Source organism: Salmo salar, chromosome 20, assembly GCF_965601325.2.
Source record: "Salmo salar chromosome 20, fSalSal1, whole genome shotgun sequence".
Classification (NCBI taxonomy): domain Eukaryota; kingdom Metazoa; phylum Chordata; class Actinopteri; order Salmoniformes; family Salmonidae; genus Salmo; species Salmo salar.
Genome location: NC_138310.1, coordinates 61500415 through 61527294, shown reverse-complemented (window position 1 = coordinate 61527294; position 26880 = coordinate 61500415). Strand labels below are relative to the sequence as shown.

The 26880-nt window shown below is 43.3% G+C and overlaps 1 protein-coding gene across 1 annotated transcript; it reads left to right on the top strand.

Moving 5' to 3' along the window:
• The first annotated feature begins 462 nt into the window (after positions 1 to 462).
• LOC106581034 (protein unc-119 homolog A) lies at positions 463 to 26523 on the top strand. The gene is made up of 5 exons (XM_014162705.3): positions 463 to 960; positions 21436 to 21549; positions 23763 to 23856; positions 24604 to 24776; positions 25001 to 26523. The coding sequence occupies exons 1-5, from the start codon at positions 666 to 668 to the stop codon at positions 25111 to 25113; spliced, it is 789 nt and encodes a 262-aa protein (XP_014018180.1). The 5' UTR covers positions 463 to 665; the 3' UTR covers positions 25114 to 26523.
• The last annotated feature ends 357 nt before the right edge of the window (positions 26524 to 26880 follow it).

Below are 26880 nucleotides of genomic sequence, written 5' to 3'. Positions count from 1 at the left end.
TATTCACAGAATTTTGGTAAGAATGTGTCCAAAAAGCTGTCTGAATCGCTGATTTCTGTAGGTATGATCAATAATTGCAAAATATCTGCAAAAGTAAATTGCATATGTACACGTGAATAGTCATGGATGTGAGCTGATTAAAAGGGACAACTGCTTGACATGACCTACACTGGCCAAGTGGACATTTTTACAGTTTCTGGGAATCATGTAATGATCATGTCATAAATTGATGAGAAGTTACAGTAACAATTGAATGAGTCATAGGCTGTTCAATGCGGGAGCGCATGTCCATGCGCTAGTTGGCCACCGCAGAGATACATGTAGGGTGAAAGGACTCAGTTTATGTGAGAATATCCTGCTATCATTTGAGTTTATATGTATTTTCATGAACTGTTTATGATGCTTTCGTATGAGCGCAGACGACCCACCACATCCTTCCTTCCTCTCTCTACATTCTGAAGTCTGTAAACCCCCACCACCACACGCGCGCTCCAAGAGCAAGGGCTATTCAGCCGCCGCACACAAGCAGTCACGGACAGACGGCTTTAAAGAACTTAAGGATTTAAATTGCATACCGAGTGAGAGAGCCGTTGAGCCTTGGGTGAGGGAGGGAGAGAGACTGATTTGTATCTTCACCAGACCGGGAGGGGGAGGAGGCACGGAGAATGAGCTATTCTTGTACCAGCACAGAGGCTGTGTGTAATAGCCAGGACGCACCAAACGCCAGTGCGAAGAAAGCGGCTACTAATAATACGAACCGTGGCAGCGGAGATCTCGACAGCAGCAGCAGCAGAAGCCCTAGTTCCCGCCAGTCGCACCCTAAACCGCTCGTGGCCATGAAAGTGAAGAAAGGCTGCAACTCGACAGACGCTGGGGTCCCGGTTACATCGGAAGACGAGTTGCTAAGAAACCCCGTAATATCGCCTGAGGATGTACTTGGGTTACAGAAGATCACTGAAAGTAAGTAGGCTACTAATTGGTCTGAAGGGTAGCTTCATGGCTACCTGAACCGTTCTGGCCACAGCGCACCTGCTGTTGCTCCGATGCCTGGCATGAAGCATCCGGTCCACAGCAACAACGTTACATTGTTAACGTGCAGCCAGCCATCCATCTATTCATCCATCCGCGTAGTAGCATATTAGTTGCCCTCGTGCCAGGTTTTCATTTTTCAAGGGTATACTGCCAGTGCATTGGATAGCGACATAGAGGAACATTAGGCTAAAGTAGTATATTTGTGGGTGGAAATACAGGTTATATAGGCTAGCGAAATGTATACCTGAATGTTTCTGTGTGGGCAATCTGGGCATAATAGATAATGATGTAAAACAGGGGAGTAGGCTATCAGCCTCTAGCTCAGACAGGTTTAGTAGACCGGAACATAGGTATGCACACAACCCTGTGTGTGGGTGTGTTTGTGTGTGTGTGAGAGAGAGAGAGAGAGAGAGAGAGAGAGAGAGAGAGAGAAGGAGCTAGAAAGAGGGATAAAGACAGAAAATGTTGGAACAAGCAAGAGAGAGTGTGTGTAAATATTACAGGCAGGGATTAATGTGATTGTTCTTTCTAATGCCCGCTGTTGTCCATGTTGATGAAAAAAAGAAAATCAGACTTTTCTTAAATCCTTTCCCCAACCTGAAGAACCTGTTTCCTCTTAGGTAACAGGTGGTCAGTGCTCTGTGCCTGCCAACTGAGATTGAGACAGTCAGAGCCTATTTAAAGATCTGTATTAGATTGTTACATGACACAACAACACAGCTACAGTCACTTGGGACACAGATAGGCTTTTTGTTGTTGTTGTATAAAACACATCCACTCTCTGTTCCTTCTGCATTCACACTAGGTTACTGGTGACTGGTGAAACTTCTGCATTCACACTAGGTTACTGGTGACTGGTGATCCTTCTGCATTCACACTAGGTTACTGGTGACTGGTGAAACTTCTGCATTCACACTAGGTTACTGGTGACTGGTGAAACTTCTGCATTCACACTAGGTTACTGGTGACTGGTGATCCTTCTGCATTCACACTAGGTTACTGGTGACTGGTGATCCTTCTGCATTCACACTAGGTTACTGGTGACTGGTGATCCTTCTGCATTCACACTAGGTTACTGGTGACTGGTGAAACTTCTGCATTCACACTAGGTTACTGGTGACTGGTGATCCTTCTGCATTCACACTAGGTTACTGGTGACTGGTGATCCTTCTGCATTCACACTAGGTTACTGGTGACTGGTGATCCTTCTGCATTCACACTAGGTTACTGGTGACTGGTGATCCTTCTGCATTCACACTAGGTTACTGGTGACTGGTGATCCTTCTGCATTCACACTAGGTTACTGGTGACTGGTGATCCTTCTGCATTCACACTAGGTTACTGGTGACTGGTGAAACTTCTGCATTCACACTAGGTTACTGGTGACTGGTGATCCTTCTGCATTCACACTAGGTTACTGGTGACTGGTGATCCTTCTGCATTCACACTAGGTTACTGGTGACTGGTGATCCTTCTGCATTCACACTAGGTTACTGGTGACTGGTGATCCTTCTGCATTCACACTAGGTTACTGGTGACTGGTGATCCTTCTGCATTCACACTAGGTTACTGGTGACTGGTGAAACTTCTGCATTCACACTAGGTTACTGGTGACTGGTGAAACTTCTGCATTCACACTAGGTTACTGGTGACTGGTGAGTTGTAAAAGTAATTTTACGGGGTCATCTTTATGTCAACTACCTGAGTGCATCCTGGTTCTATCAAGTGGCTTTGTCCTGGTCTGAAAGAGACTGCTTCTCAGGTTAAAATGAATTGCACCAGCCTCACAAAGTATACAGACTGGTGGCTGTTGTATTGCTTGCATCAATTCACCTTTCACATCAGTAGCTGATATACAGTACAATAGAACGAAGGCCAGGCATACTACGGTACTATTCTGTAGGCACTGTAGGATAAGGGACTTCTAGGCCACTTTAGAGACTTGGGATGCATCCATTTTGTACTTGACACGCTAGTTCCATTTTATATCACAAACCAATGCTCTGTGGTTGTGGGTTAGCTAGATGGTAATAAGGCCTTTAACCTAAGCCTCCATGTACGATGAGTCATTTCAATATACTGTACATACAGACTTGTGTCTGAACAATTTGGTTGCTATGCAGAGAGTCTCTGCTTTAAGCAAAGGGCATTTCTCATCATGCAGAGCAGTACTCATCCCAAAAGGCGCACTAGCCTGCCGACATCATCACTTTTATCCATGTTGCTGTCCGATAGTGTTAGCTGTTTGGTTCTGTAACCCCCAGAGGAACAGCAGAAGAGCAGCATCGGGCTGCAGTGGCGAGATAATACAGAAATCACTGATGATGGCTGCATAGTGATAATCTCTGCTCTCCACTGACATGTAATCTGGATTATGTCAGAAAGGAAGGGAATGTGGCGCTTCTATGACCTGATTGACTCTAGTTAATTAATGCTTCAGAGTCAAGCAGCATGCAACAAAACACTCAATGAAGAACACATCCGGAAATTTGTTTACAGGGCATATCATTTCTGATTAGAAGCCAAGTTTAGCTGATACTATATGTGTTACATTTTCTGTGTTCACTGTTTTGGTCTATAGTCCACATAGTTGCAGTTTAGGATACATTCAGGAAACCATAGATCAAATGGCATAAATGGCATTTCTCTGACAAATGCTTTATGATAGCCATCAGCTATGGCCTAATAATTATTTGATTCATGGTCATTGTATAGAATATCGTTGTTGTCCCCCTCCTTTAGGAGATGCAGTCGTATTGAATTTGGCCCTATGGTTGCCTTACTCCCTTTGAATCAGCACAGTACATACTGTATTAATGAACCAGAGAATCTTCATTATTCAGTCAATACATATGCTACATGCATGCCAAGACTGTACAGAGATCAATTTTGTCCATTTTCTGCTCAGTGGAGGAGAAATAACCAGTGAAAGACTGAAGCAGAAAATTGCAAGGCTTGCTGTGTAAATGACTTTCATGGCAGTGCTTTGGGAGGAAACTGCGTCCATTTTGTGGCGGCAGGGAGACACAGTGGCTCAGCGCTGATAAGGGAGGGAGACACACTGTTTCTCTGAGACAGGCATGATGAGGAAAATAAATGTCATCTAACCAGTAGAGAGAGAGTGTTTTGTTAAATGAGAAATGGTTTCTTATCAGTGTACTACTGTATGTATGCTGCATGGGGCTTATGCTATAAGGGAAGGAAAGGGGATCATAGGGGGCCCAGGGAGAAGGGATATCAAATATAGTAGTCACTGCAGGAATTTATTCAGCTTGCAGAATGCCATGTATTTAATAGTATGTAAGATTTGAAGAGTTTCATTCCAAAACGCTATATATGCATTTTCATAAATGTTGGTAAATTAGCTTTTATTCTTTATAGAAAATATGAAAGAGATTGGTGTGTTCTTTCACTATCTAATCATGGCATGGGGTTGTTCGATGGCAGACATGTATTTATTTAAAATCTATCACTCGATGGTTTCATTTCAGGGAGCCAAATAATCATGTTTTTTTGAAAAATTCTATATACCCACCTCAGTCTGAGAGAAATATGTAGTACTGTTAGGTTTGACACAGTCAAATCTAATAAATAACTACATCTGTCATAAATACATGTACAAATGATACATTTGTGACATCAATATTATTATTATTTTTTATATATATAATTCAATACAGTAATATGAGATTTGTGTGTAAAACATTTGCATTTGACATTTGAGTCATTTAGCAGACAATCTTATCAGAGTGACAGTAAGTGCATTGATCTTAAGATAGCTAGGTGAGACAACCACATATCACAGTCCAATACAGGATACGAACACGCCATTCCAGCTAAACAACTGATATATAGAGAACACATTTTCATATACATCTAAAATCTATTCATCAAAAATCTGAGAACAGTAATATTTTATACACACACACACACATAAGAAATCATTTCTGATGAAAAAACACAAATGTGAAAAATTGGTGGATATAGTGTTTTGGAAACTCTTCCTGTACAGTATATTTCATTCTGTTATGAGATACGATGCAAATGCATCACAATACAATCTGTCCCGCGGGCCATTTGACATTTAATGTGACTAGTTCACACAACATTGGATGTCATCCTATTACTCAGATGTAGTCAGATGGCCCGCTTTGTTGTGATAATATTAATCATAATTGCTTCAGATTGTTCACCAGGGAGAATCCTTTCTCAGGGATAGCTCATTCCACTCTAGTCAGCCAACACTAACCCAACAGGCTTTTGGCTCTCAGGAAGTGTCTCACCACACAAGCAATTGCTTGAATATAGGCCACTACTCTTGGAAAACCATCCTAGGTAGCCAAAGCCAACAATACATCAACAGGCTTTTGGCAGAATACTGGGCTGCTCTGTATGTGTGCGGTGAAGTGGGGAACCAACCTGTATACTGGCAGGTCTCAGTCTTACCACATCAGATATATAGGCCACTTCAATCAGTTGCCCTTAGGTAACATAATGAGATCCTAAAAGTACAACTTTAGCTTTTTTTTCTCACACTTATTGACTTCTTACTGTAGTTGTCGAGCCACATCAAAAAGTAACAGTACTATACTTAAGTAATAAGGCCCGAGGAGGTGTGTTGCGACGTGCCTAAGAACAGTCCTTAGCCGTGGTATATTGGCCATATATCACAAACATCCGAGGAGCCTAATTGCTATTATAAACTAGTTACCAACATAATTAGAGCAGTAAAACTAAAACTAAACCACCCGGTTTATAATGTATATTAGCTATTGCTTGTTATTTTTTACACCTTGTCACCTCCAACTGTTGTCCAGTCCTCCTCACTCATTGTGTGTGTTTATTTGTCTGCAGTGTAATTGTCTTTTCTTCAAATGAGTGAATGAAAGACATTACTGTAAGTATATTACTATAAGTATATTAGCTCTCCAGTAAAGAATCTCTTATTCAGTGAGTCCAGCCCACTTCACGTCCAGCTCCTATACAGTCTCTCGATGTCTCTGTCATCATAGAGAGACTGAATTAAAGCCAGGGAAACACTGCATCACTGTCTGTCTGATAAACAACAACCTTTCCCTCTAACTGTATATTCCTATGACTGTATTTACAGTCTCTGGACTTGACTGTCACCACAATGGCTGGAGCTTTAAAAGCAAATTGATGTGTGTGGCTGGCCTAATTGAAATCTGCTGTCACAAGGTAAGCTACTGTTCTATGGGGGTCATTCATCTGATGTCGATGGGCAGGACAGTCCTCTCCTCTCTTCTATTCTCTTCTCCTGCCCTGTCCTGTCCTCTCCCGTCCTGTCCTCTCCCGTCCTGTCCTCTCCCGTCCTGTCCTCTCCCGTCCTGTCCTCTCCTGTGCTCTTCTGTCTTCTCCTCTAATTTTTGCATGTGGATAGATAGTCTTGCGGTGGGCATATTGTTCCTCACTTAGGTCAAAGCAACTCAACTCTAAATCTGATTAAACAAGTGTAATCTTTAGTATAACAAACAGTTGTGAAAGCCTGTTGATTTGAAGGTTAACAATTAACGCAAGTCCAATAACGATTCATTGACTGTCAATGTTTGCATTTGCTGTGAAACTCATCCACAGATAGGCCTAAGTAATACAACATGTATGATCTATTGAGTGGCACATTGGGGTATTGAGAATGCATCATTGCTTGTTGAAAGCAGCAAGCCATTGACTCATTTTCTTCTGATGAGGATTGTGTCAGTCAGTATGGCCTGTGTGTGTGTGTGTGTGTGTGTGTGTGTGTGTGTGTGTGTGTGTGTGTGTGTGTGTGTGTGTGTGTGTGTGTGTGTGTGTGTGGTGTGTGTGTGTGTGTGTGTGTGTGTGTGTGTGTGCGTGCCAGCTGACCACAGAGTCTGCACCAGTAGAGAGGAATAAGAAGGAGCCACTCACTCAACACACTGTTGGTGGAGGAGGAAATGACTTCTTCGGTCAGGGACACACAAACCCTCCACCCTATGGCTGTACCCGGCCCACCATGACATTTCCATGTGGCCCTCAACATTATGTATTACTTAAGCAAAACCTTCCACATTATGCTATCGTATAATTTGCATAATGAAAGATACTAAAATATTATTACGCTTTTATTGTCGGACAGACCATTGTTACACCAGTCTTAGGATATGTGTTACTATTGAATGATGCAGGTCTCAAAAAAGGTTCACATGATATTTGAATGTATCTGTGCCTAAGGTGCTGGGGTAGGGGAGTCTGTTTCCAGACAGACCGGTGAACTCAGTATACCACGTAGTGGAAAGAGACCCTGGAGGAATATATGAGCTTAGTCATACTGCCACGAGTGTGAGTGTGTTAAAGTGTGTGTGTGTGTGTGTGTGTGTGTGGTGTGTGTGTGTGTGTGTGTGTGTGTGTGTGTGTGTGTGTGTGTGTGTGTGTGTGTGTGTGTGTGTGTGTGTGTTCACCCTCTGAATGGGATGGCGTGGTGGTCTGAGCCGATTCGCGTTCAAGCTAAAACAGCCCTACGGTACAATAACAGAACAGTACTTCTTACCAAGCCGTATTCATTTCACTTGCCTCCATTCTTTGTGACGTTTGGCACAGAATCCTATCAACATAGAGCAGAGTTTAAAATGGCCGCCGGCCTTTTCTCTCTCAACTGGTAGCAGTGTGACCCTGGGGGCCCAGTGAAGTATTGTAGTGGTAGATATCAGAGGAAAGCTGTCAGAGTGATGTGCTACTGCAGTGTAGCTGGAACTCCCATTGCTTTGTTTATTGTGCCTATGGCCCTAAAACATGGCTCCAACTAGGCCAACATGGCCAAGCTGCAAAGTCAAACTTGGCTATAACATTATACTTTTTTGCCCTAGAATATGCTTATTTTAAGGTTAAGGGTCAGAGCTTTTCCTTTGATCCTCCACCTCCTAGTATGTGTCTTTACTTGTTCCTGGTTGGCTGAAGCAGTGTAGTAACCTGTAGCAGCCTATATTGTGGCTTCTACTGTTCTGCCTCTGATAAAAATAGATTTGCTTCTCAAAGTTCTAAAGCAGATGAATAAAAGGATTGTGACCAGTAAACAAAACATCATAGGAAGGTTTGTTTAAATCAAAACTAAATGATAGACATTTTCTATCACTTAGTAGGTCCATGTTGTGTGTGTTTAAAATAGGCCTAGTTTTATAGTCAATGACTTACCGTCACATATTGTTGTTATAGGCTACTGTAGACACACAGTTGGTCCACTTCCTCCATTTTGTTGAAGTGGGAAACAGTTAACTAGCTGTCTGTTGCAGATGCATCTCTACAGGGTTAATGCAGTTAACCCTTTCAGGACAGCAGCACCCCCTGCTGATCATCAAATCCCCAAGCCAGTGTGCTGCGGACAGTAGCTTTCTACCTGGCTGTATGTGCAGTAAATGTGAGTGAGAGGGCTTCTCCAGACAGTTACCACAGCCACCTGCATTACAAAGCAAGAGGCCTGCATCATGATAAAGGAGCAGTACACTATGTTAACATGTAGACCTAACTCACACTAACATTAGATAAGATGGTGGTATTAGTCTAGTAAATGTGACAGACCTGTAAATGTAAGTGGAGCATTAATTGCTGTGTTGTTGTATTGCACAACTGGCAATGATATTTAATATGTCAATGGCAGGAAATGAGGATATGCGGTGTGTGTGTGTGTGTGTGTGTGTGTGTGTGTGTGTGTGTGTGTGTGTGTGTGTGTGTGTGTGTGTGTGTGTGTGTGTGTGTGGTGTGTGTGTGTGTGTGTGTGTGTGTGTGTGTGTGTGTGTGTGTGTGTGTGTGTGTGTGTGTGTGTGTGTGTGTGTGTGAGTGAGTGAGATAGTGAGGTGTGTTTATGTGTGTGTTGGGGTCAGACCGGGAGGGTTCCATCTCTATTACTGTAAGTCAGCAGAGTAAAGCTTGAACAGGAAGTGAGGTTATTTGTGCATCCCAAATTACACCCTATTCTGTATCAAGTGCAATAGTTTTGGTCAAAAGTAGTGCACTACATAGGGAATAGGGTGCCATTTGGAATGTAACCTATTTGATAAGTGAGGCAATCTCTTAGTTGCCCTGATGTGTGTGGTTAGCGTGATGTAGCGCCTAGCACAACAGAACATAGTGTTCAATCACAGGGCTTGTGAACAGAGCTAGTATGTTCTGCAGAGCAACCACACAGCAACACTTCTCTCACAGCCAATTGCAGCTCAAATTCAGACCTTAACGCCTCGATCACACCGACAGCTTCATTGCATTTTGGTACACCAGAAGTACATTCAATTCCAATGGAATTCTGCGTTTGCCTTGCAGCATTGCGATGCAGAGGCAGTTGCAGTGCATTCTGTGTGGTGCATACATTGGATTTATCGAACGTATGTATCAAACACTATGCGTAGACGGCTTGACAGAAATGGTAGCAGAAAGTGAGTATTGAACTTTTGTTGCACACATATCCAGATGATGCTGCGTACCATTTTGCTCAATGTGTGATGTGAGGTGTGATGGAGGCGTAAACCCTCCTGATACATCTCCCCCAGACCGTTATACAAACAGACACAGGCCCTCTCACGCATTCCCTTCAAAATCAAGCTGCTTTAGCACACCGACCGAACAACAGACCAAGCGGAGGCTGAGGAGGAAGATAAGAGGAGGGAGGAGATCTCATCTGCATTCAGCTCTTTAAAAAAAACACAACCTTTCAATGAACCTCATAGCCAGTCAGCCAATCACCTCACAGTCAGCCAGCCAGCCAGCCAGCCAATCACCTCACAGTCAGCCAGGCAGCCAACCAGTAGCCTACAGGCAGCATATCTGAGACATGCTGTGTGAAGAAGCATAATAAAAAGCCTATCACTATCATCCTGAAAAAAAAAACTATTTCAAATGTAGATTTGTTCCTGTGGGAGACTGTCAAATGTTAGGTTTTGGGCATGTACTGTAAATAGGTCTCCTTGTGTATTTATCCATGTTGATTGACAGCTCGAGTCAAGTCAAAAGAAAGAAAGTGGGAGATGTGAATGAAGCTTGTGGCTGAAAAGTCTTCTAACTCCTCCTGGCTAATCTGGGGGATTAGGAGCTATAAATGACAGACAGTCGCTTGCTGATGATGAATGCCATGAACAGACATCTTGTGTCAAAACAGGTCCCTTTCTTTAAGAACTACATATGGCAGTCGCTTGCTGTTGATGAATGCCATGAACGGCCATCTTGTGTCATACAGGTCCTTTCTATAAGAACAGCATGACTCAAGACTGAGTCTAATTTTACTCCTCTGCAATACTTCTGTGAGCTTTGAAGCATTCGATGCAAGAAATGCAGATCAGTGTCAGCCCATGCTGTATTGTGTCCAGTTTTGGAATAACCTGAGGCTCTATCATATCCTGTAGCCTTGTCGTCTACTGTGTATGAATATAAGGACTGTACATAAAGCATAGAACCTGCATAAAACCCACATTCCTATTACGTGGAGTTCATGTCAAAGTACCATGTTGTATGTTGACAGGTCTGTTCCAAGACATATCTGAAAGTGTTCTGCATCACACTAATGTGTTACAGGCAGAGCCTCAGGCAGTAACAGCCAAATTACTTTCTCATCTCATTTATTTTTTGTATTTTTTATTTGAGTCAACGCTGTTATCCAGAGCAACTTACTTAGGGTTAAGTGCCTTTGCTCAAGGGTACAGACAGATTTTCCACCTAGTCGTCTCGGAGATTCAAACCGGCAACCTTTCTGTTACTGGCCCTACCTCCTGTTAAGTTCCAGACAGAGAAAGACACACGGACACACACACACATGCACACACACACAGCAGGAGGCCCAGTGGTCTGACACCACTTTATCAGATCACTGTAAAGTAGCATTTCATTACCCTGATTTTTCATGACAACAACAATATAAGTTACATCTATACAGCACAAACAGATCTAACACCAGCTGATAGTGTTTCATTACCATTTGAATTAACCCTAACATGATCCGTTCAGCTCTGCTTTGTCTTGCTAATGCAAAGTGGACAGGTGGAGGGGAGGGGAGGTAGAGGAGGAGGACGTGGGTGGAGGGGAGGAAAGGTAGAGGAGGAGGAGGTGGGTGGAGGGGAGGAAAGGTAGAGGAGGAGGAGGTGGGTGGAGGGGAGGAAAGGTAGAGGAGGAGGAGGTGGGTGGAGGGGAGGAAAGGTAGAGGAGGAGGAGAGGTGGGTGGGGGGGAGGAAAGGTAGAGGTGGAGGGGAGGAAAGGTAGAGGAGGAGGGGAGGAAAGGTAGAGGAGGAGGACGTGGGTGGAGGGGAGGAAAGGTAGAGGAGGAGGAGGTGGGTGGAGGGGAGGAAAGGTAGAGGTGGAGGGGAGGAAAGGTGGAGGGGAGGAAAGGTAGAGGAGGAGGAGAGGTGGGTGGAGGGGAGGAAAGGTAGAGGTGGAGGGGAGGAAAGGTAGAGGTGGAGGGGAGGAAAGGTAGAGGAGGAGGTGGGTGGAGGGGAGGAAAGGTAGAGGTGGAGGGGAGGAAAGGTAGAGGAGGAGGAAAGGGGGTGGAGGGGAGGAAAGGTAGAGGTAGAGGGGAGGAAAGGTAGAGGAGGAGGAGAGGTGGGTGGGGGGAGGAAGGTAGAGGAGGAGAGGTGGGTGGGAGGAGGAAAGGGGGTTGAGGAGGAGGAGAGGTGGGTGGAGGGGAGGAAAGGGGGTTGAGGAGGAGGAGAGGTGGGTGGAGGGGAGGAAAGGGGGTTGAGGAGGAGAGAGGTGGGTGGAGAGGAGGAAAGGGGGTTGAGGAGGAGGAGAGGTGGGTGGAGGGGAGGAAAGGGGGTTGAGGAGAGGTGGGTGGAGGGGAGGAAAGGGGGTTGAGGAGGAGAGAGGGGTGGAGAGGAGGAAAGGGTGTTGAGGAGGAGGAGAGGTGGGTGGAGGGGAGGAAAGGGGGTTGAGGAGGAGAGAGGTGGGTGGAGAGGAGGAAAGGGTGTTGAGGAGGAGGAGAGGTGGGTGGAGAGGAGGAAAGGGGGTTGAGGAGGAGGAGAGGTGGGTGGAGGGGAGGAAAGGGGGTTGAGGAGAGGTGGGTGGAGGGGAGGAAAGGGGGTTGAGGAGGAGAGAGGGGTGGAGAGGAGGAAAGGGTGTTGAGGAGGAGGAGAGGTGGGTGGAGGGGAGGAAAGGGGGTTGAGGAGGAGAGAGGTGGGTGGAGAGGAGGAAAGGGTGTTGAGGAGGAGGAGAGGTGGGTGGAGAGGAGGAAAGGGGGTTGAGGAGGAGGAGAGGTGGGTGGAGGGGAGGAAAGGGGGTAGAGGTGGAGCAGAAAGCAGAATGTCCTGGCACGGCATCAGAAGGAGCGTTGCTAGGTGATGCTGTTAAAGGAAGGGAGAGAGAGGGAGAGAAAAAGAGGGAAAGAGAGAGAGAGGCATTGAGAGAGAGACAGAGGGAACCTGGGAGACGCTGCCACTTCAGAGCCTTCCGGCATCTGGCTGCCACCGAGCTGCTGACACACATGGGCAAGCACACAGACAAACACACACACACACAGTCGCACAGGAAGAGATACACACACGCATAGCCACATATTATTCATAAACACTCATAGAGCTCATAGACACTCATAGAGCAATAACACTCATAGAGCTCATAGACACTCATAGAGCATAAACACTCATAGAGCTCATAGACACTCATAGAGCAATAACACTCATAGAGCTCATAGACACTCATAGAGCAATAACACTCATAGAGCTCATAGACACTCATAGAGCTCATAGACACTCATAGAGCATAAACACTCATAGAGCTCATAGACACTCATAGAGCAATAACACTCATAGAGCTCATAGACACTCATAGAGCATAAACACTCATAGAGCTCATAGACACTCATAGAGCAGGGTCCCTTATGTTCACACATACACAGACAGAACCACACATAGGATTCCAGACCAACCAGATCTCCATGACCATATGGAGCAGCGGCAGCCCGTAGAACGCAGACTGAGAGGACAGTGACACCCTATATCTAATTACACCCAGGATCCTTGATTCACACACAGAACAACCAAACTATACACACAAAGAACCATCCATCAATATGTACACACGCACAGACAAACCACAGGGCCTGTCTGTGCTGCAGAGCTCAGCTAATACAAAGCATCCCATATAGCACACACTGATATACTGTATCTAGATGAGAGACAGAGGACACAGTGATATACTGTATCTAGATGAGAGACAGAGGACACAGTGATATACTGTATCTAGATGAGAGACAGAGGACACAGTGATATACTGTATCTAGATGAGAGACAGAGGACACAGTGATATACTGTATCTAGATGAGAGACAGAGGACACAGTGATATACTGTATCTAGATGAGAGACAGAGGACACAGTGATATACTGTATCTAGATGAGAGACAGAGGACACAGTGATATACTCTATCTAGGCTAGAGACAGAGAGAATAAAATAATATACTGTATCTAGATGAGAGACAGAGGACACAGTGATATACTGTATCTAGATGAGAGACAGAAGACACAGTGATATACTGTATCTAGATGAGAAACAGAGGACACAGTGATATACTGTATCTAGATGAGAGACAGAGGACACAGTGATATACTGTATCTAGATGAGAGACAGAGGACACAGTGATATACTGTATCTAGATGAGAAACAGAGGACACAGTGATATACTGTATCCGCCGGATCCTAATTCACACTGAACGATCCATAGAGCTCGACTCACACTCTGTGAAGACCATTTCTATCCCACACACAGTATCTACAGTGCCTCCATAATCACATACAATAAGACCTAGAGCTCACAGTATTATCAGGTGCCAGACTGCTTCCGTTAGGATGACATGCTTCCTCACAAACAGGGAACAAAAACTTTTATCAGTTATGAATTCTATCAATATTAGAGTTGGTTCTCATGAACTGTATAATGTCACCCACCTGTCATTTTAATATCCATTTTTAGTCATTACAGGTTGATGAATGGCCACCTGTATGGCAATTTTCTTGTGATGCAGTACACACACACACACAAACGCACACTCACACACACGCTGAAGTCAGCAAGACAACAGTGGTACTCTGTGTAGACTAGACTACAAAGTCAACTGGCCTTTTAACTGCACAGTGCAGTGGCATCCCTCAAGTCTCTGCCAAGCAGCTCCTGTCTGATATCTGCACCGCCAGCAGTTTGAAGGAAGTGTTTTGGTGAAGTTCATTACAGAGAGAATCCCTCTGCTTTGAAGAGTATGCAGTAAGCCACTGCTCAATGTTCTGACTCACTGAACCATGCTGGTACTGGAAAATCAATACACCTGACAATGTAGGCATCTACAAGCATTTCGCTACACCCACAATAACATCTAGCTAAATATGTGTATGTGACCAATAAAATGAAAATTTGATTTGATTTTGGCTGCAGACTGATAGGTTCATTTGTGCTCTGTCCTGCTGCATACTGGAAGTGTGCTTGGACCAATCAGACTGAATTTAGACAGAGACAAATGTATTAATTACAAAGGAATACACACACACACACATACACACACACAGAGACACACATACATACTTTACACACACACACACATGCATATACATATACCCTCCATAGATGCGTAGATCACCTAGGCCACCTTGCTCAATGATATCAATAGGCTGTCTCTACTCAGACAGTTATGTATTGTAATATGCAGGTCAACTCCTGGTGGGATTGCAGAAATGTCCTTTTGATGGTTTTCTCTGTAAATGAAGCCATAGCTTTATTCATCTTTATTAGCCTAGTTACTCCAGGGAATACTGGTAAAGGTCATCATGGACCAGGATGTTGCTGTGATGCAGTTAATGAACATAACTATTTTAACATTCAATTACAATGTATAGTCTTCCTCTTCTCTCCTCCCACCTCTCATCGAATCCTCTCCATTCCTTTCTTCCTCTCCTCTCATCCTTCTCTCCTTTCATCTCTTCCTCTCCTCTCCTTCTCTCCTCTTCAAGGATAACCATTCAGATGAATAAGAAGTGGAACCTCTTCATGTTGAATATGATGATTCATGACATATTTGTCGTGACTCCGTCATTCTGTCCCTCTCTCAATGTTTTAGACGTAAATCACAATCTTGTGTTGTCGTTCCTTGTGAGGAAATATACACAATGATCACTTAAATGACCCTTAAAGTACAGTGGATGAGGTCTGTTAGGATTTTAACAGCGGCTATTACTGTACTTATGTCCATCTATTATGTACATGCAGGCCTTACTCAGTGAGAGAGAATGGAGAGACATTTAGGAGCTGTGATTGCAGGGCTTGTTGGTGACTCGTTGGGTATGACATTTGTTTACAAGTAGAGTACATTTATTTCTATGCAAATGTTCACACGTCTGGATCACGATGAGGGAAATTAGCGCAGGTTAATTAGCATAGTGTGGAATGTGATGACATTCTCTCTCCATCTGTAATTCTGGCTGACTTGGTGTGTGTGTGTGTGTGTGTGTGTGTGTGTGTGTGTGTGTGTGTGTGTGTGTGTGTGTGTGTGTGTGTGTGTGTGTGTGTGTGTGTGTGTGTGTGTGTGTGTGTGTGTGTGTGTGTGTGTGTAAGTAACTTGGCGTGTTGCTATCCCTCCTCTGCAGGGCATCTGTCGGTAATCTGTCCAGTCAGCTTCAGATTTATAATCACACACGCGTTTTACAGTGCAGTGTTTCACAGGGCCAAAGATTCAATTTAACGCTAGGCAGCCATGTAGTGTATTCTCTCCCTACCTACCTGCTCACTGGACTGGATGAGTGGGCAAAGCTAAAGCTACAACAGAAATCAATCAGAAAGTAGAATTCCCAATGAGGAAGCTGACATGATCACTTATATGATGTGCGGTGTATATTGTGTATCGGGATGTGAAGCGAAGGGAATACAATATTTAGGCTACATGAATAATCAGGGATGGCATTTTAACGTGGCCCATGCCATGTTAGTTGAAATGATTGAATAGCTCATGCTCATACAAGCATTACAGTGAGTCATCATGACAGTCTCTGATGGAACAGGGTCCAGTCTCTGATGGAACAGGGTCCAGTCTCTGATGCTATCTTACTCTGAGCCTTCAGCATTTCAGAGCCTGTTACTTCAGATGTCTCAATGACTATTGGACCTACAGTAGGTACAGATAATGTAGTGGTATTGTAACGGCTGTCTTCGTGAAGAGAGGACCAAGGCGCAGCGGGTTGCGTGCTCATCATTATATTTTATTAAATGTGAACAACGAAACCGTTTTGCAGGCTACACCAACGCAATGCAAAAACAACTACCCACAATTAACAAACAAAACACATCCCTATATATAGGACTCTCAATCAAAGGCAACTACAAACACCTGCCTTCAATTGAGAGTCCAACACCCAATTACCTAACATAGAAAATACTAAACTAGAAAGAACATAGAAATACAAAAACATAGAACATAACCCAAAACCCGGAAATTATAAATCAAACACTCTTCTAAACAAACCACCACCCCGAACCACATAAAACAAATACCCTCTGCCACGTCCTGACCAAACTACAATCACAAATAACCTCTATACTGGTCAGGACGTGAAAGGTATTATCTGTGTCATCTTTTGTGATGAGCAATGGAGTATTGGTCACTTTGGGTGTGTCTCAATAGTCTCTCCTCGTCTCCTTCCGACAATCTACACTGACATGAATGAAATGAACAGGTGAAAGCAATTTCCTGGTTCAGTTGGCATCCTCCATAATTGATTTGTCTGTGTTCAGATCAGTAAAGGGGAGGAAGCCACTTTAGACTATTGAGATGCGGCCTTCTTTGTACTGTGGGTCATGGGGACGACTATTGAGATGCAACCTTTGTACTGCAGTATGGGTAGTGGGGCTGATACAATTTGCTCGTGGAACTCCTGTTTAGCTAGCTGATCTGTAGCCGTCTCATGTTCTGAGAACATCACTCTTATCAGACATCACAGTCACAGTAAAGAAGGCAAGGATGCCATGTGCCAAGAACATAGTGCCAGTGTTGCCAGGGTAACAGCGCCTTCAGTTCCAACACACTGTGGCTGTAGAAATGTGGGTGGAGCCTTTGGGGTTGAGTGACAGATTGGAAAAAGGGACGTCGATTATAGAAATTGAATGGTCATATTAACGTAATTTGTTACAATTTTGCGTACGGCACAGCGTTATTTTTTCAACCAGAGATTGAATGTACACTTGACTTTTCTTACACTGTGATGCAGCATGGTTGTGTGTTGATGAGGATTTAATGGCTATTCTGCTCTACCACTTGTTAGCCGATGCCTGGACACAGCTTGGGCCTCTGATCTAACGTGTTAGGTGTTAGATAACACCTACCTTATGGCACCAGAGTCAGAGTGCAAATGAAGGTCATTCAGTCACTACACATATAACTGACCTACAATCATGTTATAGAGCTGTAATAGTCTACAGTGTTTTGTTATGAATATTTACATTCTAACACTGTAGATCTGTTCTATAATTCTTTGTTTATTATTGAGGGGACAGCAACATTTCATTTGAAATGTATTATTTCACACCGATTTGAACCTGAATGGCCTGTGCTCCCCAAGGAGCAAAAGGTTAGCCTAAGAGCTGTAAGTTAGTGTTTGAACTCAATGGTCAATTATTTAACATATACTGTAGTGTGCAGCCCTCCGTATTCCTACTGTTTATTTACCACATTTACCCCTAAATCACTGTGTTATTCACCTACAGCTACAGTATCTACCTCAATACTCCAGTATCACTACACATTGTCCATTGGGTATTAGCACCGACCTTGAATATAGCTGACATCCTTCTGTTTTTGTCTTTTTCTTCCTCTCTTATTTCTCAAGTTTTTATATTTTAATTTTTATATTAGTTATACTATTTTGATATTGAATACTGCACTGTTGGATAGGGCTTACAAGTTAAGCATGTCACTGTACGTGTGTATGTGACAAATAAAACTTCAAACTTGACTCTGGCATAATATTCTTAGTAGTACAGATAAGTGTCATACATCAACATCAGTTATTTTGTGAACCACTGTAACCCTCAACCTTACAGTAGGTTGGCCTCAGAAGTAAAAATCACAGAATTTGTGGTTGCTGGTTTAAGTTGGAGAGCTACATGTACAGTAAATCTGTTGACTGGTCTGTTATTCCAGCAGACATGTGATGTTGTGTGGCTATCCCAGTACTGAGTGCTTTCCCATCAACTCCACTGAGATAACCTTTCTGGACTTAGACATAGACCCCTGATCTTACATATTAAAAAGGTCCATTATCCCACCAGTACATAATACACAGGCACGCACACACACACGTACAGTATATACAGTTGTTACTATCTATCTGTGGGTGTAGTAGTACTGTGGTGTGGATTATAATGACAGGTGGGTAGTAGGTGAGCTGGAAAGTAGCCAGGAGACCCAGTCACAACTCACAAGGGAATTACTGCCATCTGCACACACACACACACCACACACACACACACACACACACACACAGCAGAGTCCAAAGCCTGCTACCAATTATATTAATGAACCTAACAACACCGGGGCCGGAGCAGGGAACGAGGGCGTCGTCTAAAGACCTCAGCAGATTTGTGTGAAGGCCCTTTGAGTCCAACACTCCCCTCTCCTCCACTCACATAGACACACATGTATGTGAGCGCACACATACACACAGACACACACGCGTGCATGCCTATACACAAACACACACACAAGACCTTTCATACTCACGCATACACCCACCTCCCCTCTCCATGTAGCACAGCTAGGTAACAGGAAGGCTAAAAATATCTCCTGGCCATTGGCTTGCCAGTTTGGTCCATCTGCTTCCTAACCCTTAGGTAAGTAAAGAACTGAAGAGAGAGAGGAAGAGAGACGGAGAGAGAGAGAGAAAGAGAGAGAGTGCACACAGTGTATGTTTTGTGTGTGTTTGAAGGCTCGCTGAACTCTTACTAGAATGTGCTCTTACTATTATACCTCAGTACAGTTTTGACATGAAGTTATATCAAAGGCTTAGAGGCAGGTGCCCACCTGTAGTTTCCATTAATGGGACGCAGGTAGGGAGGGGTGTATGAAAGGGGTGTAGTGGGTAATGTGTGGGGTGGTGTCGGGGGAATGGAGGTTATAGTACAGCAAAACTATAGTTTCCCTAAATCCCCTTAACGTCTTCCAATCTGTCCATGTGACGGTGAAACAATGTAAGCCTCTTAGTCCTAATCCACAGCCTGTGGGGAGGTGAGTCTATGCCACAGGGCTGTAGATGCTGTCCCTTAGGCACAGATCTGTAAAAAGGGTGCTATCTAGAACCTAAAAGGGTTCTACGCCTTAACCCATGGGATAAACCTTTGAAGAACCCTTTTTGGTTCCAGCTAGAAGTCTTTTAGGTTTCATGTATTATCCTTTCCACAGAGAGGGCTCAACATGGAACCAAACAGGATTCTACCTGGAACAAAAAAGGGTTAATCTATAGAGACAGCCGAAGAACCCTTTTGGAACCTTTTTTTTCAAAGAGTGTGGGATCAGCGTAAAGTACCCTCGACCCAAACCTTAGGTTATGTTGGCTGGCCCCCTGGTGTTGCCCTGGTGTTGCCCTGTTGTTGCCCTGGTGTTGTCCTGGTGTTGTCCTGGTGTTGTCGACAACATGCTCCAACCAACTGAGCTGTATTGGAACCATACGTCTTTGTTAGTGTTCTATTTCTGTCCTAATATTTTCCCTTCCACATATTCCAAGCTGTCAGTTCTGTGAGAGGAACTTATAGAAGTGTCTCATATTCCAAACTGTCAGTTCTGTTAGTGTGACACAAAACACTGTGGGCCTGCATGTTATCACAGAGAAGTTCTGTGGTTATTGTCAGTGTCACATCTTGGCAGACTCAAGGATTAGAGGAGTAAAAATAGCTATTTCTGTCTCTGTGTTAGGTGAGGATCTGACAGGCTGGCCAAGTGGCTGGATGGGGCAGGGTCAGAGTGCTTAGTGAAGGGGCATGTTTTGGAAGAAAACAGGCTGTAACAACTGCATAATTGTCTTATAACATAGATATCATTACTTGTAGTCCAGGTGTACCAAGTTTCATGCTTTTACATTCCTTTATTTGATTAAAGTGAACTTTTATACTAATATATTACCCCAAAGCCAATTCGTCCTTTGGCCGCCTTTCCTTCCAGTACTCTGCTGCCAATGACTGGAACGAACTGCAAAAATCTCTGAAGCTGGAGACTCATATCTCCCTCACTAGCTTTAAGCACCAGCTGTCAGAGCAGCTCACAGATCACTGCACCTGTACATAGCCCATCTGTAAACAGCCCATCTATCTACCTACCTCATCCTCATACTGTATTTATTTATTCATCTTGCTCCTTTGCACCCCAGTATCTCTACTTGCACATTCATCTTCTGCACATCTACCATTCCAGTGTTTAATTTCTATATTGTAATTACTTCGCCACCATGGCCTATTTATTGCCTTAACTTACCTCATTTGCACTCACTGTATATAGACTTTTTGTTTTCTTTTGTTCTACTGTATTATTGACTGTATGTTTTGTTTATTCCATGGGTAACTCTGTGTTGTTGTATGTGTCGAATTGCTACGCTTTATCTTGGCCAGGTCGCAGTTGCGAATGAGAACTTGTTCTCAACTAGCCTACCTGGTTAAATAAAGGTGAAATAAAATAAATAAATAAAACAATTCTGGTTTGTATGCAAGAGGTTGACAATTCTAGAATGTTCATGAACTTGAACTAATGTATCGTAAAAGTATCACATAGTCTTTGTGGAGCTACTGTTCATTCTTTTGATTAAAAGGTGTTCTATAGAGTATGTACCCCTCCTGTAGCCCTCCTGTATTCAGATTAAAAGGTGTTCTGTAGAGTATGTAGCCCTCCTGTATTCAGATTAAAAGGTGTTCTATAGAGTATGTAGCCCTCCTGTATTCAGATTAAAAGGTGTTCTATAGAGTATGTCGCCCTCCTGTAGCCCTCCTGTATTCAGATTAAAAGGTGTTCTATAGAGTATGTCGCCCTCCTGTATTCAGATTAAAAGGTGTTCTGTAGAGTATGTACCCCTCCTGTATTCAGATTAAAAGGTGTTCTGTAGAGTATGTAGCCCTCCTGTATTCAGATTAAAAGGTGTTCTATAGAGTATGTCGCCCTCCTGTAGCCCTCCTGTATTCAGATTAAAAGGTGTTCTGTAGAGTATGTAGCCCTCCTGTATTCAGATTAAAAGGTGTTCTGTAGAGTATGTAGCCCTCCTGTATTCAGATTAAAAGGTGTTCTGTAGAGTATGTAGCCCTCCTGTATTCAGATTAAAAGGTGTTCTATAGAGTATGTCGCCCTCCTGTAGCCCTCCTGTATTCAGATTAAAAGGTGTTCTGTAGAGTATGTAGCCCTCCTGTATTCAGATTAAAAGGGGTTCTGTCTCCTTTCTGTTTCAGACTACCTATGTTCCCCAGAGGAGAACGTTCACATGATCGACTTCACGCGGTTCAAGATCCGAGACATGGAGACAGGAACAGTTCTGTTTGAGATCACCAAGCCCCCTGCACCAGGTATGTGCTATGTCGAAACTATCATATTATACAGTACAGATATTAGATACATGTCCCCCATTGTAATGTATTTAATCAAGACATGGAGACAGGGGCGGGGCTGTTTGAGATCACCAAACCTCCAGCACCAGGTCAGTAATAGGCCTGTCTGTGCTATATACACCACCGTTCAAAACACTACAAAACACTACAATAGTCATTTACAGCATTAACAATGTCTACACTGTATTTCTGATTTAATGTTATTTTAATGGACAAAAAAATGCTTTTCTTTCAATAACAAGAACATTTCTTAGTGACCCCAAACTTTTGAACGGTAGCGTATAACCGTTAGTATTTGTGTCCCCTAACATATTCATAGATACATGTTAGCATATTCTCTATTATTAGACCCTAGGATATATGACTTGTGGCACTAAACTACAGGTCATAGCCTCTGATGACGAATAGGTTTTAAGACCTACAGTATGTGTGAGCAGCTTATACAGTTGAAGTCGGAGGTTTACATACACTTAGGTTGGAGTCATTAAAACTTGTTTTTCAACCACTCCACAAATTTCTTGTTAACAAACTATAGTTTTGGCAAGTCGGTTAGGACATCTACTTTGTGCATGACACAAGTCCCTTTTCCAACAATTGTTTACAGATAGATTATTTCACTTATAATTAATTCACTGTATCACAATTCCAGTGGATCAGAAGTTTACATACACTAAGTTGACTGTGCCTTTAAACAGCTTGGAAAATTCCAGAAAATGATGTCATGGCTTTATAAGCTTCTGATAGGCTAATTGACATCATTTGAGTCAATTGGAGGTGTACCTGTGGATGTATTTCAAGGCCTACCTTCACACTCAGTGCCTCTTTACTTGACATCATGGGAAAATCTAAAGAAATCAGCCAAGACCTCAGAAAAAAATTGTAGACCTCCACAAGTCTGTCTCCTAGAGATGAACGTACTTTGGTGCGAAAGTGCAAATCAATCCCAGAACAACAGCAAAGGACCTTGTGAAGATGCTGGAGGAAACAGGGACAAAAGTATCTATATACACAGTAAAACGAGTCCTATATCGATATAACCTGAAAGGCCGCTCAGCAAGGAAGAAGCCACTGCTCCAAAACCGCCATAAAAAGCCAGACTACGGTTTGCAGCTGCACATGGGGACAAAGATCGTACTTTTTGGAGAAATGTCCTCTGGTGTGATGAAACAAAAATAGAACTGTTTGGCCATAATGACCATCATTATGTTTGGAGGAAAAAGGGGGAGGCTTGCAAGCCGAAGAACCCCATCCCAACCGTGAAGCACGGGGTGGCAGCATCATGTTGTGGGGATGCTTTGCTGCAGGAAGGACTGGTGCACTTCACAAAATAGATGGCACCATGAGGATGGAAAATTATGTGGATATATTGAAGCAACATCTTAAGACATCAGTCAGGAAGTTAAAGCTTGGTCGCAAATGGGTCATCCAAATGGACAATGGCCCCAAGCATACTTCCAAAGTTGTGGCAAAATGGCTTAAGGACAACAAAGTCAAGTTATTGGAGTGGCCATCACAAAGCCCTAACCTCAAGCCTATGGAAAATTTGTGTGCAGAACTGAAAAGGCGTGTGCGAGCAAGGAGGCCTACAAACCAGACTCAGTTACACCAGCTCTGTCAGGAGGAATGGGCCAAAATTCACCCAACTTATTGTGGGAATCTTGTGGAAGGCTACACGAAATGTTTGACCCAAGTTAAACAATTTAAAGGCAATGCTACCAAATACTTATTGAGTGTATGTAAACTTCTGACCCACTGGGAATGTGATGAAAGAAATAAAATCTGAAATAAACAATTCTCTCTACTATTTATTCTGGCATTTCACATTCTTAAAACAAAGTGGTGATCCTAACTGACCTAAGACAGGGAATCTTTACTAGGATTAAATGTCAGGAATTGTGAAAAACTGAGTTTAAATGTATTTGGCTAAGGTGTATGTAAACTTCCGACTTCAACTGTACCTCTGGGTTAACTAGGCCCAGGCAGTAATATGCATGATTCATGAATGAATTACTCCTATTATCTAGGTCGCCATTGAGAAGGTGTTATTTCGCTGTGTGAGTTGATCATCTAAGGCTCTGAAACAGTGTCTATTCAGAGAGGTACACAGCAGAGAGACCGTGCTTCAAAACAGCAGGCTTGTTAATACTGTCTCTTTTGTGACACTGTGGCAGCGGGCGAAAAGAAGGACTTGGACCCCAACGGAGGTCGCTTCGTCCGTTACCAGTTCACCCCCGCCTTCCTGCAGCTGCGCCAGGTCGGAGCCACGTAAGTCACAGCTAAGATGGCCGCCAGGGTGTGTGGGTGTGTAAGAATGGTGGTGCGGTGGACACTCAGTGCCCTGCTGCTCTATGAAGAAGAGACAGATGGGGAGGGCTATTCTCGGAGAGTGAGAGGAGGTGAGAGTATGTACATGCCTACGTGCTTGCGTGCGTGTTTGTGAGTGACAGATACCAAAGAGCCAGGAAGGCCGTACAGTAGGGGGCAGAGAGAAAGAGAGAGGGAGAGAGAGATGAGGAAAAGGACATTTGGGCCAGTTGTTATTAATTACTGCAGTGGGCTAAATCACTCTTTCTTGGTAGTCTTAAACAAATCTACTTTGAAACCAAAGTATACACCTCACACACATGGTTATGGGCTTAAAGAAAAGAAGACACCTGTACTATTTCAGATATAGAGTTGAAATGTTTGGAGTTTGCATCCCAATACTACACTTTATATAGATCACAGAAGACTGAAATATAACAGAATCGTTTGACATAGAAACACCAGATGTTCGAAAGTTGTTTAAAATCATCTTTATTAATTAGGAAATTCTGAAAAATATGAATAACATTCCACCCATGAGGCCAGTGTTTCACTGGACTGCAGGAAAGGGCTACAGAATGGGGGCAGATGAGGAAACATGGAATTATACTTCTGTTCTGCAGCAAACTATAACAAACTAATGATGTGTGTAAGTGTGTTTCCAAGAGTTTATCGAATCTCTCTGTCTCCCTGTCCTCTCTGACACAGTGTGGAGTTCACAGTGGGAGACATGCCCATCAACAACTTCAGAATGATTGAGAGGCACTACTTCAGAGAGCAGCTCCTCAAGAGCTTTGATTTTGAGTTTGGTTTCTGTATGCCCAGCAGCAAGAACACCTGTGAACACATCTACGAGTTCCCCCCTCTGTCTGAGGACATCAGTGAGTATAGACACACATAGAAACAGAGACACAGACATAGCATGCATGCACTTCCTGTACCCATACCGGACAGTCCGACACACACACACACACACACATACATACACATGCACGCACACACACACACACACGTTCACTCAAACACACACACACACACACATTCACTCAAACACACTCACGCTAACACACACACTGATGTGTCCTTCCTCTCCCTTCTTCCTCAGTGCGTGAGATGATCCTGCACCCATACAAAACGCAGTCCGACAGCTTCTACTTTGTGGACAACAAGCTGGTGATGCACAACAAGGCAGACTACTCTTACAGTGGGAGTCCATAGGACCCCAGGACCCCCCTAGACACCTAGACCCACCCCAACTCCAACTCAACTCACCCCCCCCCCCCCCCCCCCCATGGGACCACGGACAGACAGACAGACGGACGTGCTGACAGATGACGAATGGAGAGATGTATGGATGGACTGACAGGTCACAAGCAACAGGACTGATGGACAGCCTCTCGCACTCTCAGCAGCTTTATTTCTCCAATCAGAATTACCCCATTGCTTGTTATCGCCTCAATTGCAATCCCCTACTCCAAGTCTCTTGCATTGACCTCTCAACTTATGTTTCTGTGTCTGATAGAGAGTGTTGTAGATGTGTTCACAGTCTAGCATACATAAACACACACAGACCTTCGTAATGGGACACATCTGATGTGGCCTGATCTAGACAAAATAAATGCACAACAAGTACAGTATGTAAGGGCCAGTAACAATGAATGAGATTGAATGTCTAGTCAGTGTTTTCTGAAGGGCTCAGTCAATCTGCTAAAGAGAAAAAGAGAGCAGGAAAGAGAGTAAAAGGAGAGACAGAAAGAATTGGGCGAGAGAGAAAGAGAGATAGAGAGAGGGTCTGCTTATCTGCACTTCATCTCATTGACATGAAGCTATTTAAACAACAGAGACAGACAGACAGACTCACCAGTTGTCTGTCGCAGGACCAAGTGACACAGACACACAATTCTCTGACATCCTCAAAACATGTATTCTAGTCGAGCAAGCAGAACCTATATATTTCTACTAGGGTTCAGCATCTTTTTTTTTACTCTTAAAGAAAGTCCAAAAAGTTTATTGAATTTCTAATAAATAGCCATTAGCTCTGAAGGACTCGATGTCCCTGATAGGAATAGTACTACTGTTTGATGAAGTTCTTTGTCGATCACCATTCCACTAGAAACCAGTCGAATGCCATTAGGGTACAGTAAGTCGTAGAATGGGACAGGTACTCTTTTAAAGTGAATGTGTCGTATTTAGGGTTGTAAAATTCTAGCTTTCCCAAAATTCCCTGGTTTTCCAGAAGTCCTGTTTGGAGGATTCCTGCGTTTCTTATTCCAACCTGATTCTCGGAATCTTCCAACCCGGATTTACGGAAAACTTGGGAATTTTAGGAAAGTTACTGGAATTTTGCAATCCTAGTCGTGTTAATTTCCGTATACTCATAGTTTTATGTTCTAAAGTATTTTTTTAAATAGCCACTTTGAGGAGTTAAAAGTAGGTGAAGGATAGTCATATAGGAACTCAAATCCAGATATTCATTTTGATATCCAGCACATATTTAGTCTCAAGTGATCTGCAGATTTATTTAAAATAAATGTGGTTTTTGTAAATGAAAACAAAATATTGTGTAAAGTTTAGACGGTTGAAATGCCACTTTGAGAAATAAATATATGTGATTTTTTGGGAAGTCTTGAGATGCGTCTTGTGGTCTTTATTCACTTGATAGGAAGATGATGATATGTGGGAACAGCCAATCACAGTGCATTCGGAAATTATACAAGACCCCTTGACTTTTTACACATTTTGTTACGTTACAGCCTTATTCTAAAATGGATTCAATAGTTTTTTTCCCCTCATCAATCTACACACTATAACCCATAATGGCGAAGCAAAAACAGGTTTTAGAAATGTTTGCAAATATTTAAGAAATAAAAACTGAAATATCACATAAGTATTCAGACCCTTTACTCAGTACTTTGTTGAAGCACCTTTGGCAGCGATCACAGCGTCGAGTCTTCTTGGGTATGATGCTTCAAGCTTGCCACACCT